The sequence below is a fragment of the Halichoeres trimaculatus genome, unplaced genomic scaffold, assembly GCF_033239565.1.
Source record: "Halichoeres trimaculatus isolate MK-OKI-2021-1 unplaced genomic scaffold, fHalTri1.1 fHalTri1_scaffold_4, whole genome shotgun sequence".
In the NCBI taxonomy this organism is placed as follows: Eukaryota; Metazoa; Chordata; class Actinopteri; order Labriformes; family Labridae; genus Halichoeres; species Halichoeres trimaculatus.
In genome coordinates, this window is record NW_027437182.1 from 328,847 (window position 1) to 345,813 (window position 16,967).

General features: G+C 48.2%; 1 protein-coding gene across 1 annotated transcript in view; it reads left to right on the forward strand.

Annotated features, from left to right (window-relative positions):
* Nucleotides 1-16,967, forward strand: part of pik3r3b (phosphoinositide-3-kinase, regulatory subunit 3b (gamma)) — a 218,639-nt gene that overhangs the window by 78,903 nt on the left and 122,769 nt on the right. The window contains exon 5 of the mRNA XM_074668892.1: nt 15,245-15,376. Coding sequence (XP_074524993.1) covers nt 15,245-15,376 — 132 coding nt within the window. The remainder of the gene's footprint in view (nt 1-15,244; nt 15,377-16,967) is intronic.

Consider the following 16,967-nt stretch of genomic DNA (forward strand, 5'->3'; position numbering starts at 1 on the left):
TTTCATGGAGTGTTGCAGGACAGGATCTCTTCCTGGTTCCTGTAGAAGAGCGGTGCTTTCTTTGCTCCCCAAGAAAGGTGACCTGACTTTGTTGAAAAACTGGAGGCCTGTTGCTTTGCTCTGTGCGGATTATAAGATTTTCTCCAGAACTTTGTCCAACAGACTGAAGGATGTTCTGGGAAGTGTGGTCCATAAAGACCAGAGTTATTGCATTCCAGACCGGACTATCATGGACAATATTTTTCTCATGAGAGATGTCATTGATGTCTGTAAAATCTATGGGGTGAATGTTGGAATTGTGTCTCTGGATCAAGAGAAGGCTTTTGACAGGGTTGATCATTCTTATTTGTTTTCTGTGCTGAGGTCGTTTGGTTTCGGTGATGGTTTTGTTTCTTTAGTTGGTTTGTTGTATCAGGGTGCACAGTGTTTGGTGAAAATGGGGGCAGGGTTGAGCCGGCCAGTCCCTGTGCAGCGAGGGATTCGGCAGGGCTGTCCAATCTCTGGTCAGCTGTACAGCTTGGCAATTGAGCCCTTGCTGCATCGGTTAAGGGGCCGGCTCAGTGGGCTTTCTTTGCCTGTGTCCTGCAGTATCGAATGTCCTCCCACAGTATCTGCCTACGCTGATGATGTTAACATTTTCATCTCCAATCAGGGGGATGTTCGGTGTCTGCAGGACACCCTGTCCCTGTATGAAAGGGCTACAGCTGCACGGGTGAACTGGGGAAAAAGCAGTGCCTTATTGTTGGGGGAGTGGAGGGATCAGGCAGTGCCCAGTCTGCCGGGTGGTCTGGAGTGGGGAAGGGAGGGGTTAAAGGTGTTGGGGGTCTATTTGGGCACTGAGGGTTTTATGAGTAAAAACTGGGAGGGAGTGAAGGAGAAGGTGTGTGCTCGGTTATCCAAATGGAAATGGTTGCTACCCCAGTTGTCGTATAGGGGAAGAGTTCTGGTAGTCAATAACTTGGTCGCCTCGACTCTCTGGCATCGACTGGTAGCTCTGACACCACCGAGAGGGCTGATGGAGGACATTCAGAGGGACATCCTGGAGTTCTTCTGGTCAGGTAAACACTGGGTCCAGGCTGCAGTCCTCTACCTGCCGGTGGCTGAAGGGGGACAAGGACTGATAGACATCCAGTCAAAAATAGCTTCTTTCAGACTCCAGACTGCACAGAGACTTCTTTTCAACTGTGGTCCCAGCTGGATGGATACTGCTCGGCTGCTGCTGAGGAGAGCTGGGCGGCTGGGGTACAGTGAGCAGCTCTTTCTTTTAAAGCTGGAGGAGGTGGATCTCTCTGGACTGACACCGTTCTACACGTCTGTTCTGCAGGCGTGGAGATTATTCAGATTTGAAAGAACAGAGAAGGAGAGCCCAGGGATGTGGATCCTGGAGGAACCTTTGTTTTTTAATGACTTTGTGAGGACTCACAGTTTGCAGTCATCCAGTCTCCGGGCCAGGTTCAGAGAGGCAGGCTGCACCAAAGTGGGTCACTTGCTAAGACTGACCCTGGAGGCCCTCAAGGAAAGGACTAACATCACCTCCAGCCGGGTGGTTCAGAGGGTGGTGGAGGAAGTCTTTGCTGCTCTTCCAGATCACCTGAGGACTTTCATGAGGACTGAGGGTCTGTGTGAGCAGTGGAGTGAGGGCAGTGAGTACAGTTTCCCAACTCTGTTCGTCAGCCTGGATGTCAGGGAGGAGCAGGAGAGGGGAGCTGGGCTGCTGTCCTTAACTACTCCTCTTCTGGAAAAGTTCCAGGATGCAGGGAAAAAGGCTCTCTGTCAGGCCTGTGTTAAAGCCCTGCATCTTCAGTCTTTGTTGGGGGTGAAGGAGTCGAGGTGGACTGAGTTTTTTGGCCCAGGCTTTTCCCCGAAAGGCAGCTGGCGGTCCCTGTATAAGCTGCCTGTGGAGAAGAGAACAGCTGATCTCCAGTGGAGAGTTGTGCATGGGGCGATAGCCACAAACAGGTACAGAGCACACATTGATCCAGGGGTGGGAGAGGGGTGTTTGTTTTGTTCACAGGTTGAAACTCTGTCTCACCTCTTTGTCGAGTGTCCCAGGCTGTCACTCCTGTTCGTCCTTCTGAGAAGGTTGTTTGAAGCTCTCGGGGAGGTTTTTTCTTTTGCTTTGTTTGTTTTTGGGCCAAAGTACTCTCCAAAGAAAAAGACTGTATACGTACTTTTGAACTTTTTATCTGCTTCAGCTAAGTTGGCCATTTGGCTCACGCGTAAGAATCAGGCTCAGGGAACTGGATGTGTGGACCCTGTGCTGGTTCTGGAGAGGCTTTTGACTGCCAGGCTGAAGGTAGATTTCGCCTTCTATCAGATGATGGATAATGTACAGGATTTTAAACGTACATGGGCTGTGAAAGAAGCTCTGTGCTCTGTGGGTGCGGATGGAGAGCTGGTCATGAATGTTTGATCAATTTATGTTTGTTTTTTATTTGGTTATTTATTCTTTTGTTGTTTTTTTTTCTTTTCCTTCTCTTTGGTCCAGGGTGATGATATGACAGTGTGGTGATTTATATTTATTTTTTTTTTGCTTGGTAGTGGTTAAATAAAAGGATTTTGAAAACCAAAACCTCTCCTCTCCTCTCCTCTCCTCTCCTCTCCTCTCCTCTCCTCTCCTCCTGTTGCGTCGCTCTGAGTTCTTCTTGTGATATCAGTCAGTGTGAGCAGAAAGCCAAGGACGGCGGGTAGGCGGCGAGGTGAGCGGGTTCACGTGTTCCAATATGCGCTCATACATTTCCATACACACTCACACACACACACACACTCACACACACTCAGTAAACTCCGCTCCGCTGCAGTGATCGGAAATATCTGACTGTATTCAACGAGTTCAGAGGGTTCAGACCAGGACTCCCACCTCAGGGAGTGAACACACACTCTCACACACACACACACACACACACACACACACACACATACACACACACACACACACACACACACACACACACTCACACACACCCTGAACCCTACACTTCGTTCTGTGGTCAGTGAGGAATGAATGTTTCTGTCCTTATTTCTCGTTCCTGTCTTTTCTCCTGATCCTGAATCCATCCTGGTCTCGTTCAGACCTGGTCTCCAGCCAAACAGCTGACCAGAGCAGGACTGGATGATATTTACAGCAAAGCCCCAAAACCTTAAAAACATCCTCAACTAACCCAGAGGCCAAACGAGGGAAAGTTCACACCAGCCCAAACTCACTGAACTATGGAGCTGAAGGCTCGTTTAGCTCTGGTTTAGCTCTGGTTTAGCTCTGGTTTAGCTCTTGTTTAGCTCTGGTTAAGCTCTTCTTTAGCTCTGGTTTAGCTCTGGTTAAGCTCTTGTTTAGCTCTGGTTTAGCTCTGGTTTAGCTCTGGTTTAGCTCTGGTTTAGCTCTTGTTTAGCTCTGGTTAAGCTCTTCTTTAGCTCTGGTTTAGCTCTGGTTTATAGCTCTGGTTTAGCTCTGGTTTAGCTCTGGTTTAGCTCTGGTTTAGCTCTTGTTTAGCTCTTGTTTAGCTCTGGTTTAGCTCTTGTTTAGCTCTTGTTTAGCTCTGGTTAAGCTCTTGTTTAGCTCTGGTTTAGCTCTGGTTTAGCTCTGGTTTAGCTCTGGTTTAGCTCTTGTTTAGCTCTGGTTAAGCTCTTCTTTAGCTCTGGTTTAGCTCTGGTTTAGCTCTGGTTTAGCTCTGGTTTAGCTCTTGTTTAGCTCTGGTTTAGCTCTTCTTTAGCTCTGGTTTAGCTCTGGTTAAGCTCTTGTTTAGCTCTGGTTTAGCTCTGGTTTAGCTCTGGTTTAGCTCTGGTTTAGCTCTGGTTTAGCTCTGGTTTATAGCTCTGGTTTAGCTCTTGTTTAGCTCTGGTTTAGCTCTTCTTTGGCTCTTGTTTAGCTCTGGTTAAGCTCTTGTTTAGCTCTGGTTTAGCTCTGGTTTAGCTCTGGTTTAGCTCTGGTTTAGCTCTTGTTTAGCTCTGGTTTAGCTCTGGTTTGGCTCTTGTTTAGCTCTGGTTTAGCTCTGGTTTAGCTCTTGTTTAGCTCTGGTTTAGCTCTTGTTTAGCTCTGGTTAAGCTCTGGTTTAGCTCTGGTTTAGCTCTTGTCTAATTTTTCCTAAAGGAGCCACCGTTATCACAAAAGAAGCATCACATCTCCTCTCTAGCACTGCAGTTGCTCTTGACTTTAGTTCTGATATGAACTGGATCTGGGATTCCGCCTGGGGTCCAGACCTCAGGGTAAAGCCCTGTTTCCACCAGTTGGCCAGTGAAGCTAGATCCTGTTTGTGTTTCCACAGCCAACTGCATTCTACTTGCTAGGTGTAGTGTCAGCTGGATGCTGATAGCTGTATCAGCTGTGTGATAGTGTGACACCATAGCAGCGCGACACCTACTGCTGTCACACAGGAAGTGACCATTCTTTCCACCAATCAACAGACTGCAGTGTTTCTAGCTCCACCTTCTGGGGCTGGATTGGTTTAGTCTGACACTCCAACATTAGGGAACCAAAAAATGGGATGGTACAAGTCCGTAATTTTAGGACCTGTCCTGGTTTTAGTCAAAGGAAACGCCACAAAACGTGTGCCACACTGAGACGGACTGAATTGAACCACTTGGTGGAAATGGGGCTGAAAACTCCTGTTACTTTGCACTGTTTTCTGTTTGTTTACAGTCCATCCAGCTACTTGTATGGGAACATCTGGCCTAGCACTGGTTAGCTTCATCATGGAATGGCTGCTAATAGGTGAAATCTTAAGCGTAAGCAATACGATCTCTGGACACACCGATAAGGACCAGGAGAGCAAATGGGTGAGGAAGCTCAGCCATGACTGCTGAGGAGTTGAACAGGTCTGCTTTAAGGTGCTTTGTCCATCCAGGTCACATTCGATTCTTTAACTAAACATGATACTAAACTTTTTTTTAGCTGTTGTTGTTCCAAAGTTGAGATGCTCTCACTGATGCAGTTTGTTGTGCTGATGTTGCTCTGATGGGGTCATGTTGGTGCAGGTCAGCATCAGCTTTCACAAACCAGAGTCTGGCCTAACGTGGTCTCTGAAATCAGGATATGATGTTGCATGCACAGGAAGCTCTAACCTCGGGCGAAGATTAGGGGAAAATAATCTGTGTATGAGATTAAGACAAACACACTTACATGAAGTGAATGATAAAAAAAAAAACATGTTTTATATGAAAATCCTGAAAGTGTAAATTTAAGTTAAGTTCATTAAAGGTGGGATGAAGTTTTATTCAGTTGTATTCATCGCAAACACTCTAAGTTATCCTCAGGACTTTAGCGTCTTCACGCCCTGCTTTAAAACTGTATGTTTGATAAACCCTGGCGTGCTCCACGCTCTTATTTTGGTAAATATAGATCCAATCCTGCGTAAACATCTCGGTCTCCTCTTTCATTTCAGCTCTGATGGAGGCGAGTCATCGCACATCGCTTTAACTTTTCACGTCTCCCCCTCACATCTCTAACAGACTCCTCGGAGACCCAGCCGGGTCTTTGTGACTCTGGATCCAGTCAGAATAAAGTCTGGTTCAACTTTAAATGAGGTTCAGCTGGAGTTCATTCCCACAGGCGCTCTGAACTTCTGCGTATACGCGGCGAGGACGGCGCCTGGATTAGGGAGGTGTAGCGGGCTGGGGGCTAAGAAAGCGGTGGACCCTGGGTTTAATCCTCTCGCCTTTAAACGCCGTCAGCTGCAGAGCGCCGTGCTCTCTGAGTGAATGACAGCTTCATTATAGTCTGCTCATGCTCAGGGATATTATGGTAATCCAGACTTAATCCAGCACTCGTCCAGAGTGGAAGCTTTATCTTAGAAAAGTGTACAATCAGCACAAAATACAGAGACGAGGATCATCTCCAGACTGTTTCTGACAAACTGAGGGACTGTAATTATCCAGACCGGCCTCCAGAGAAAGAGTCCACGACATGAATTCTTCCTACTTTAAAGAGGGGGTTCTCTGCTTCCCCACTCTTTAAACACCAGCACTTTCAAACCTCTTCATATTCGTATATCATAGAAATCCCTGAATCTGTCTGTAAACTCATCAAAACACTCTGTTCTAGATTAAAAAATAAATAAAATAAAATAAAATAATAAAACGTGTGAGATCTTCCCAAGATCCTCATGAGACTTACTGAAACTATGACATCACTGCTCAGGGGTATTCTCACTGGTCCGTGACACATTGGAAGTGGTCCTCAAACACCAAGGTCTTCAGATAGCTCCACCCCTGGCTGGCCCCCAGAGGGCTGGCCAATCAGAGTGAAGGGGGTTTGAGGAGTGTGGAGCCTTAAAGAGGGAGTAGCCCCAGCAAAGTGTTTCAGACAGAGGCTGAAATAAAACAATTACTAGTTTAAAAGATACGATAAAAGAGTCAAAGGCTGAAAGTTTTGACTCCAGGTTAAAAACTTAGGGTCTGTAGTTTGCTTTAAAATCACTCAGAGAGATCAGAGAGTTCTAGAATGTAGTGACATCATCAGGACAGAATGTAGTGACATCACAAAGACAGAAAGCTCTCTGTGCTTGATGATGAACATTCTAGAACCTCATTGATGGAGCTGCAGCATAAAGGCCGGGTAGAGCTTTAAGAACAAGAACCAGGACTTTAACATCAGTTCTTAAAGAGACAGGAGCCAGAGCAGAGACTGGAGGAGGAGAGGAGACTTTATCCAGGCGTCAGGTCTGCGTTGGTCTGAGGATGTTTGTATTTCCACAGTTATCTACAGGTTAAAGTAAAAGGACTGATTGTGTCAGGGAGGGCTGGTTGTGTCTCCTCTTTCAGGTCAGCAGATCTTAGTGAAAACACCCAGAGAGCATTTTACCCATAAAGATGATAGGACATGGTTTGAAGGTGATGTTTTGTCCTGTTGTTGTTGTTGTTGTTGTTGTTGTTGTTGTTGTTGTTGTTGTTGTTGTTGTTGTTGGCTGAATGTTTCAGTGATAGTCCGAGAGCAAAGCATCACCGTCCAAAAACAAACATGTTGGTCTGAGACGGTCTATTCACAGCGTCTCTGCAGAAACAGACGAGCCGAGGGACAACAGACCCACTCTGTGCCTCCTTATTCAGACACACACACACACACACACACACACACACACACACACACACACACACAGAGTCACACACACACAGAGTCACACAGAGCCACACACACACACACACACACACACACACGGGTCAAAGGTTTGCTGGTTCATGAGGAAACACAGGAGGGTTCATTTATTCTGAACAGACGTGAGGGCAGGTCATGATGCTGATAAAACCTGTGTGTGTGTGTGTGTGTGTGTGTGTGTGTGTGTGTGTGTGTGTGTGTGTGTGTGTGTGTGTGTGTGTGTGTGTGTGTGTGTGTGTGTGTGTGTGTGTGTGTCAGAGGTCAGAGTGTTTTTCTGGATGCATGAGCTCAATTTGTGGCTAATATCTATTTATTTGCATTTCATCTACACACACACATACACACACACACACACACACACATTTGATATATATGAGATGTGACAGACTGTGCAGGAGATGCACGCTAACACGCTAACAGGCTAATCTGCAGCCTTACATGGCAGGTGGATACAGGAAGTGACAGACAGGATCCTGATTGTGATGAACTTTTCTGTTTTGTTGTTTTCACCTCAAACCTCAAATCAGGGTTTACAGCCCACATGGATGAAGAGGGGACAGGTCTCTGAGGGTCCACATGGGGCTGGAGCTCTGGGGAGACTTGGTGTTTGAGGTCCGCAGAGTTTGACTCTGTTTCCTGTGTAAAAGCTGTAGAAAGTGTTTCAAATGTAGAAATGAGGAAAGCTAATCCAGGTGTGTTCAGACGCGTTATGGCGTTACGGCGTTATGGCGTTACGGCGTTATGGCGTTACGGCGTCTCTGCTCCTCAGGAATCTCACCGCCGTGTTTCCCACCAAGCAGCGTCTCTGCTCTCTGACGGCGCTGATTCAGAGGAGTGTTTGTGATGTGCTCTGTGTGTCTGACAGCTCATCCTCCCTCCATCACGCTCTGACTCTCTCTGCTTCACTTTAATCACCGCTATCAGATTATCCGGGGGCCAACTCCCAGGATTCAGGGTTGCTGTCTGTCCTCTGGAAATTGCTGGAAGCGGCGCGCTGAGAGCGGACGATCACACAGCTTTGTACTGTAATGAGGTTCTTATTGGAATGCTGCTGCACACACACACACACACACACACACACACACACACACACACACACACACACACACACACACACACACAGGGCCTCTGTGCTGCGTTGAAGAGCAGCGTTATCTGATTACAGCAAACAGCCGTCATTGTGTGTGAACAGCTGATTCTGTCCTTCACTTTTCCTGCGGCGGGAGTTCAAGTTCAGCCAGAGTGCGTCTTCCTCCGCTGTTGCTGGTTACGGCCTTGGACGGCGCTGAATGAGACGGTCGTCCCCCGGGTCATGGAGCTTTGTTTACGTCTTCCAGGCGCCCTCTGCAGATCTGCCGTACCTGTACGTCCTGTGTCCAGATAAGAGAGGATCACCTCGCTGCGTCTGCGCCGACCTCAGAGGGAGACAGACCCTCATGCTTCATGGCTGTTATACACCCCCCCCTCTGATCGCTCACGTTATGGCCACCTTTGACACTTTTTATCTGTGACAACAGAAGAAATCGTCCTGCTTGCCCATGTTTTGCCTTTTTCAGCCGGTGTTCACCTGCATACATCATAACCTCCGGTGTTCACTGCTGCTAACTTTTTGAAAGTCTCGCTAAGTTTCATAAACTCTGAGGGTGAAAGTCAAACTTCTAAATTGAAGCAGGACTCCCCCCCCAGCCGTCACTCCTCTACCTGTCATTGCTCCAGCTCCTCAGGTGATTCATAACAGCACCTGAAATACGCTCCCTATGACTCACGGCGCGGTGCTCGGGTCGTTTCATGGCTGTTGCATGACGCTCGCCCGTCTGTCTCTGACACGGTGAGCTCCGCTGCCTGAAATAGTTTGCACAGGCTGGTGCAGAGATGCAGAGGAGGCTGCGTGGTGCACGCTCAGACAGGTGAGGACAGGGAACACCTCGTGATGTTGTCAGAAAGCCTGGCGTAGACTGGCATCAGCAGCTTTGGTGGAAATACACTGAATGAATGAATGAATGAATGACTCACACATGAAACTCAGAGAAACAAAGAGAGGAGCTGGTGGAAAGAGCAGAAACAAACAAAGGAAGAGAGAAGAGACGCTGCGGATGTGAGGAAGTGTCTCTGCAGACAACAGGAAGTCATGTGATCATCTCAGAAACAGGTCCATGATGCAGGGTGTGGATCCTGAAAAAAAAAAAATATATATATATATATAGTCTTAAATAAGGTAACTAAATGTGTTACTTAATCCGTCTGGAGTAAGTTTCCTTGTACATCACCTGATGACTGAAAACGCCACTTAACATGTGACAAAAGTCGATGCCAATCAAACACTTAAAGAGTAAAAAAAATAGATTTGTAGAGTTTATTTCACATTGAGACTTGTTGACTAACACTGACCATAAATGTTCATCAGAGACTCATTTTTCCAACAAGAAGACGGGACGATGACGAGCTCATGTTTGTGTTTCTGTAAACGAGACGATGGCGAGATGGAAACTTTGGTGATAGATCATCAGACATTTATAATCCATGGATTTCACCTCAAACCTGGACTGATCTCAGACTTCTGGTTTTGGGGGCCCAGGGAGGATGGCTTTGGTCAGGTCTCGCCTCTGAAGGACTGTAGAGAACCACACGGGTTTAATTTGGACCCTGTGCTTCAGGTCTGGTGTTAGTCACGGTTTAGTTCAGTCTGGTTTTATTAAAGAGCGTCTGTGTTTGTGCTCTTTAAAAATAATCGTCTTGACCTTAATCAGGAAATATCATCCATTAACCCGACACGTCACGGCGCTCGCCACAGCCTCATCTCAGCCAATCAACCAATCAGCCAGACAGATCCAATACCTGGACTCTGATCGCCACTATTCACCCAGCATCACTCCATTTATTCATCCATCCATCCATCCATCCCTCCATCCATCCCTCCCTTCATCCATCCATCCATCCATCCCTTCATCCCTTCATCCATCCATCCATCCATCCATCCATCCATCCATCCATCCCTTCATCCCTTCATCCATCCATCCATCCATCCATCCCTTCATCCCTTCATCCATCCATCCCTTCATCCATCCATCCATCCATCCATCCATCCCTTCATCCATCCATCCCTTCATCCCTTCATCCATCCATCCCTTCATCCATCCATCCATCCCTTCATCCATCCATCCATCCATCCATCTGTCCTCTGATCCAGAGAACAAACCCTGATCAGCTGATGGATGGAGATGTGATGGCGTGTTTCAGCGCTCTGAAATGACGTGGGACAAAGAGGAAAGATGATAATATGAGGAAAGAGAACGAGGGAGGAGATGAAAAGAGGAAAGAGTGACAGCGGTGACAGATAGAAGGAGAAGTGACCTGTTAAAGGTGCTCCTTCAGTTTGGGTTTGAGTGGACGTGAAGACAGCTGAAAACTGTTCCTCTGTCGGATCAGCACGTCCAGCTGACTCTGTGAACGCCGTGTCAGCGTGTCAGCGTGCCAGCGTGCCAGCGTGTCAGCGTGTCAGCAGCTGACACACAGGAAGTGACCTAACACTTCCAAACCTTAAAGCTCGTTTTCTTTTTATCAGTACGGAGAAGAAACATCAGCTTCTGCAGCATACGGAGAAAAACATGGACTTCATGAGGTCACAGATTAAGTCTGTCAGGATGAGTCGGACTCTGTGGGTCTGGATGATCCCTGGTCCTGGGTCAGTCCTGGCTTCAGAGCCTGGACACGGACAGGACCACAGAACCGTCTTGTTGAGGAAACATGAAACATTTGGCTGAGACATGCCTCGCAGCGTTTCCCACGCCAACAGAAAATGAGGCGATTGTTGGCGAGCGGGTCACATGGTTTCTTTGAAGTCACTGGGCTCATTATTCAGAGCCGTGAACACCCAGACCAGCATAAACCGGGCGCAGAGGAGGAGGATTTAAGACCGATGACGGACCGATTGACCAGAGGCTGTTTGGACTGTCTGGACCACCGTGTCATGTGACACAACAGCAGCTGTTTGTTTGAGTCAGACGGCGTGGAGATCAGCGTCTGAAACCAGGAACACAGAGATCTGTGTCACACTGATCCGTCTGCGGAGGGGGGTCTGCAACTAAACCAAGTCCACCAGGAGTCAGGACCTGAGACCTCATGACATCAGTCTGTGAAAGAGTCTGTAAACTGATCCTCTGCTGAGTCAGCTCTGCTTCAGGATCTGAACCAGACTCAGGATCTGAACCAGACTCAGGATCTGAACCAGACTCAGGATCTGAACCAGACTCAGGATCTGAACCAGACTCAGGATCTGAAACAGACTCAGGATTTAAACCAGACTCAGGATTTAAACCAGACTCAGGATCTGAACCAGACTCAGGATAATCTTGGTCCGTTCCCCAACATTAATCTTGGTCTGTTCCCCAACATTAATCTGGTCTGTTCCCTAACGTTAATCTGGTCTGTTCCCTAACGTTAATCTGGTCTGTTCCCTATCGTTAATCTGGTCTGTTCCCTAACGTTAATCTGGTCTGTTCCCTAACGTTAATCTGGTCTGTTCCCTAACGTTAATCTGGTCTGTTCCCTAACATTAATCTGGTCTGTTCCCTAACGTTAATCTGGTCTGTTCCCTAACGTTAATCTGGTCTGTTCCCTAACGTTAATCTGGTCTGTTCCCTAACGTTAATCTGGTCTGTTCCCTAACGTTAATCTGGTCTGTTCCCTAACGTTAATCTGGTCTGTTCCCTAACGTTAATCTGGTCTGTTCCCTAACGTTAATCTGGTCTGTTCCCTAACGTTAATCTGGTCTGTTCCCTAATGTTAATCTGGTCTGTTCCCTAACATTAATCTGGTCTGTTCCCTAATGTTAATCTGGTCTGTTCCCTAACATTAATCTGGTCTGATCTTTTTTTATTGATGAAAACATTCATACTAGTCGTCAGCTGTAGAGTTGTTGAGTTTCTGCTGAGCGTACAGAGCTCTGGAGACGTTTGCAGATAGACGCTGTTTTTTTGGGACCTGGACAGAAAACCTGAACCTGATTCATTTCAGTGCAGTGAATGAAATATTGTTGATGAACGCTGGACCTGGGACCTGGGACCTGGGACCTGGATCCTGACTGTGGCCCTGCTCCAATCTGACCTTTGAGCTCAGGAAAGACTGTGAGCAGACGCTGCAGAGCGTTTAGCGTCTCTGATGTGAAGAAACCAGCAGCAGCTCCTCTTTGGAGGTGGCTGTCAGTGATCCAGACCCTGGTGCTTTAAAAACCAGCTCAGGGCTCTGAATAACGGGATCCTCTGATGGATGAGGACTCACAGAGTCTCCCAGAGCCCAGAGGAAAGGAGGAAGATCCTGTCTGAGTGTTGTTTCCCTGGTGGGATGGCAGCAGTGGCCATAATTATCCAACAGTGAGCGTGTTTGTTGTGTTTGTTGTGTTTGTTGTGTTTGTTGTGTTCGTTCTGCCAGACGCGCTAACGAATAAACCAAGAAAATATAAAAGCACCAGCAGTTTGATCGTTAGCAGCTCAAATCCCAGATTAATAAGGAACCAGCACCCAGACATGATCAGATAACAGGCTGCTCATCAACGATTCACACACACACACACACACACACACACACACACACACACACACACACACACACACACACACACACACACACTCACACACACTCACACACACACACACACACACAGACACACACACACACACACACACACACACACACACACACAGGAACACACACACACCTGAATGAAAAGTGAAGAAAGTGTGAGCCGGGCCCCACGGTGCCACAGAACCCGCTCCCTCTGGATGATCCAATCCTCTGACAAATCACGCAGCGATAACACCAGGCGCTGTGAAGACGCCATCCATTGACGCTAACCGCTTGGTGCTTCACGGCCCGTGCTGATTGGTTAAGTTTATTCAGGCATCAGTTAGAGAACCAATCAATACGATTTAACCGGCCGTTTGACTCCAGAGGTGGAGGAGGGGGGAGGAGGGGAGTGGATGGAGGAAAAGGAGACAGGAGAGGAAAAAGGAAGGGTTGAGACGAATGTCTGACAGGACAAAGAGGAGGAAGAGGAGGAGAGGAGGAAAAGGAGGAAGGTTAGGAGCAGGGAGGAGGAAGAGGAGGAAAAGGAGGAAGGTTAGGAGCAGGGAGGAGGAAGAGGAGGAGAGGAGAAAAAGGAGGAAGGTTAGGAGCAGGGAGGAGGAGCGCAGGCTGAGGTGAAGGATGGAGGATGTGTTCGTCTCTGACTGTCAGCGTCTTATCTCTGGTTGTGTCTGCAGAGTTTCTGTTTCTCTGAAGCTGAACGACACTTTCTCCTCTTTCCCAGAAACAGCTGACTGTGAGACGTCACACACACTCAGGGAGATCACACACACACTCAGGGAGATCACACACACACTCAGGGAGATCACACACACACTCAGGGAGATCACACACACACTCAGGGAGATCACACACACACTCAGGGAGATCACACACACACCGCTTTCTCTTGATAACACCTCTGAAACACTTCCTGTCAAACAGCCTGATTGTTATAAAGTATGGCGCTGGCTCAAATGTTAGTTGGTTACCGTGGAAACAGAAACTCAGCATACGTTAATATACATTATTTCACAGTTATTGAACGATCAGACTAAGTGTTGGATAATATTTCTTGCAAACAAACAATTCAGGAAACTCTCTGTGGACTTTGATTCTTTAAAATAAAATTTCCCATCATCCTCTGGGCACACACGAGCAGTAAGAGGTGCACTCACCCTCTGAAAAGATACTTTGTACCACGTAACTTAACGATAAGCAGCCTTACCAGGTTAGCTTGGCAACAATCCGTACAGAGTCGCTTCTTGTGTAAGACTTAGGATTTTAACAAACAAAAACAAAATTAGCGTATTAATGATTGATTTATTGTTTATTTCTCTCCTAAGTGACGATGGTGGAAGGAAAATGCCTTTTGAGGCGTCCATGATCAAGAATGAATGGGTGACGCTGAGGTGTGGACCGATGGTTAATGCCTCAACGTCATCCATTCATTTTCAGTTTGGAGGACGGTACACACCCTGCGTTGTCTGTTCATTTTCAGTTTGGAGGACGGTACACACCCTGCATTGTCTGTTCATTTTCAGCTTGGAGGACGGTACACACCCTGTGTTGTCTGTTCATTTTTGGTCTGGAGGACGGTACACACCCTGCGTTGTCTGTTCATTTTCAGTTTGGAGGACGGTACACACCCTGCGTTGTCTGTTCATTTTCAGCTTGGAGGACGGTACACACCCTGCGTTGTCTGTTCATTTTCAGTTTGGAGGACGGTACACACCCTGCATTGTCTGTTCATTTTCAGCTTGGAGGACGGTACACACCCTGTGTTGTCTGTTCATTTTTGGTCTGGAGGACGGTACACACCCTGAGGTGTCTGTTCATTTTCAGTTTGGAGGACGGTACACACCCTGCGGTTTCTGTTCATTTTTGGTCTGGAGAACGGTACACACCCTGAGTTGTTCATTCATTTTCTTTTTGGAGACGGTACATGCCCTGCTATGCCTGTTCGTTTTCTATTTGGAGGAGGGTACACGCCCTGTGTCGTCCAATAATTTTCGGTTTGGAGGATGGTACACGCTCTGAGGTGTCCGTTCATTTTCTGTTTGGAGCAGGGTACATGCCCTAAAGTGTCCATTTATTTTTTGTTTGGAGGACAGTACACGCCCTGTATTGTCTATACATATTCTGTTTGGAGCAAGGTACACGGCCTGCGTTTCCTGGTCATTTTCGATTTGGAGGACAGTACACGCACTGTGTCGTCTATATATGTTCTGTGTTGAGCACGATACAAGCCCTGCTTTACCTGTTCATTTTCTATTTGGAGGACGGTACACTCCCTATGTTGTCTTTACATATTCTGTTTGGAGGACGGTACACGCCCTGAGTTGTGGGTTCATTTTGTGTTTGGGGGACGGTACACGCCTAATGGCATCTATTCATTTCTGATAACGGACGCCTTAGGCAGGGCTGTGTTTGTGTCCATCTGGTGCTGTTTCATTTTTACGGTGTGAGAGGTTCTGAATTAATCTGCTTCCTGTTTCATTGAGGACAGTGACACTTTTTAAAAAACTAACAGAAAACAGAAAAACCTTTCCCTGTAATAAATGGTCTCTAACGTTTCCCTCTTGTCTTGTGTCCCCTCAGATCCGCTCTCTGTAGACCTGGACCAGTACGACGTGGTCTCTCTCAGTGATGCTCTCAGAGGTTTTCTGCAGGACCTTCCAGTCCCCATCATCCCGGCCGTGGTCTACAGCGAGCTGGTTTACACAGCTCAAGGTAACGTTTAAACACCTGAGTGATCACAGTCAGACGGTCAGGGGGAGATTTCTCAGAGTGTTTCTGGTCCTGTGTGATAAAGATCACAGCTCCTGGAGTCAGAGAACCAACAGGACGATGACCCACATCAAAGCTGAGTGTGAGCCCATCTGGGCTCAGGACGTGTTTTTATCCTCTGTCCCTCAGCGTGAGCGTGGACTCTCGTCACAGCTGACAGATTTCTGCGTATCTGGACGCAGAGACGCCTGTAGCCTCTCGTCAGCGCCAGCTCCGCTCTGATCTCCTGACGGCTCCTGGTTTGGATAAAAACCGGTCTGTGAACGCGGCTCGGCCCGCTCCTCTGTCTTTTCTCATTTCTCTACACCTGACCTGCCGCCTCACCCCGTCACCTGCCGCCCACCTCCTCTCTCCCCGGCTTTTAGGGACTCTCACACACTCATCCATCTTTAATGCGCTCTACCTGTACTTCTGGCGTTTCGTGCTCGGCGTGGGCGCTGTGCGTGCCTGTGTGGGAATAAAAGAACGCCAGAGACAGACGGACACACGGGGGGATGAGGGGGAAAGTGCACCTGAGCGTGAGCTCCTCCAGAACGAAGCGGCGTCTGCAGGAAGTTCCTCCAAAAACGCTCCTCGAGTGAAATCCCCTCAATTATGTAAGCGCTCCTCCTCGCCTCCCGTTCCCTCCTCCCGTCCTCCCCTCCTCCTGTCCTCCCGTCCCGTTTAGTGACAGCCCTTTCTTTCTTTTACTTATTCATGGAAACATTTCCAGTCGGGATAAACCACTTTAAGAGGATTCATCAAGTGTCTCCTGCAGGTCGTCCAAAGTCGAACCTGCTGAAACTGCACGTCTGAGTTTGGGGCGGGGACGCTGGGAGACGGGGGACGCTGGGAGAGACGGGAGACGCTGGGAGACGGGGGACGCCTGGAGACGGGGGACGCTGGGAGACGGGGGATGCTGAGAGACGGGGGGAGACGGGGGACGCTGGGAGACAGGGGACGCCTGGAGACGAGGGATGGGGGACGCTGGGAGACGGGGGACGCTGAGAGACGGGGGAGACGGGGGGAGGTTCCTGTGAAATCTGAGGGAATAAGAAAGTGTTTGAGCTGTGGAGCAGATCATCTCAGGGATCAGTAACGCTGCAGTTTCCCTCAGAAATGGCGCTTTGGCAGGAGGACGAGTCATGGGACTTTGGTCTGCTCCTCTTCTTTTAGCGAACACCTCCGGCTGCGCTCAGAGAGGAAGAGGCGCGCCACTCCAACAGCCAATCAGAAAGAGGCAGGCCGGCTTCACTTTGAGCTCTTTGTGTTTTTATTAGCGAGCCACGATATAAATCAGCGGCTTCGACCTGAGGGAGGGAACATTCAGGGTTTGTCATCCTGAGAGTGGTTTTCATGGTCTCAGCTTTCATATTTAGACACAGCGAGGGAAAGTTTGTGGTCAGTTAGAGTCAGAGAAGAAGAACGAGCTCTGACAAACAGGAAGCAGAGAGTGAGGACGGTGAGTCAGAGGAGAAACCCTCGTTCATCCCTCCTCAACCACAGGGGTCAGACCACGCCAAGGCCAAGGACTGAGGTCTCCGTCCTGCTCCGG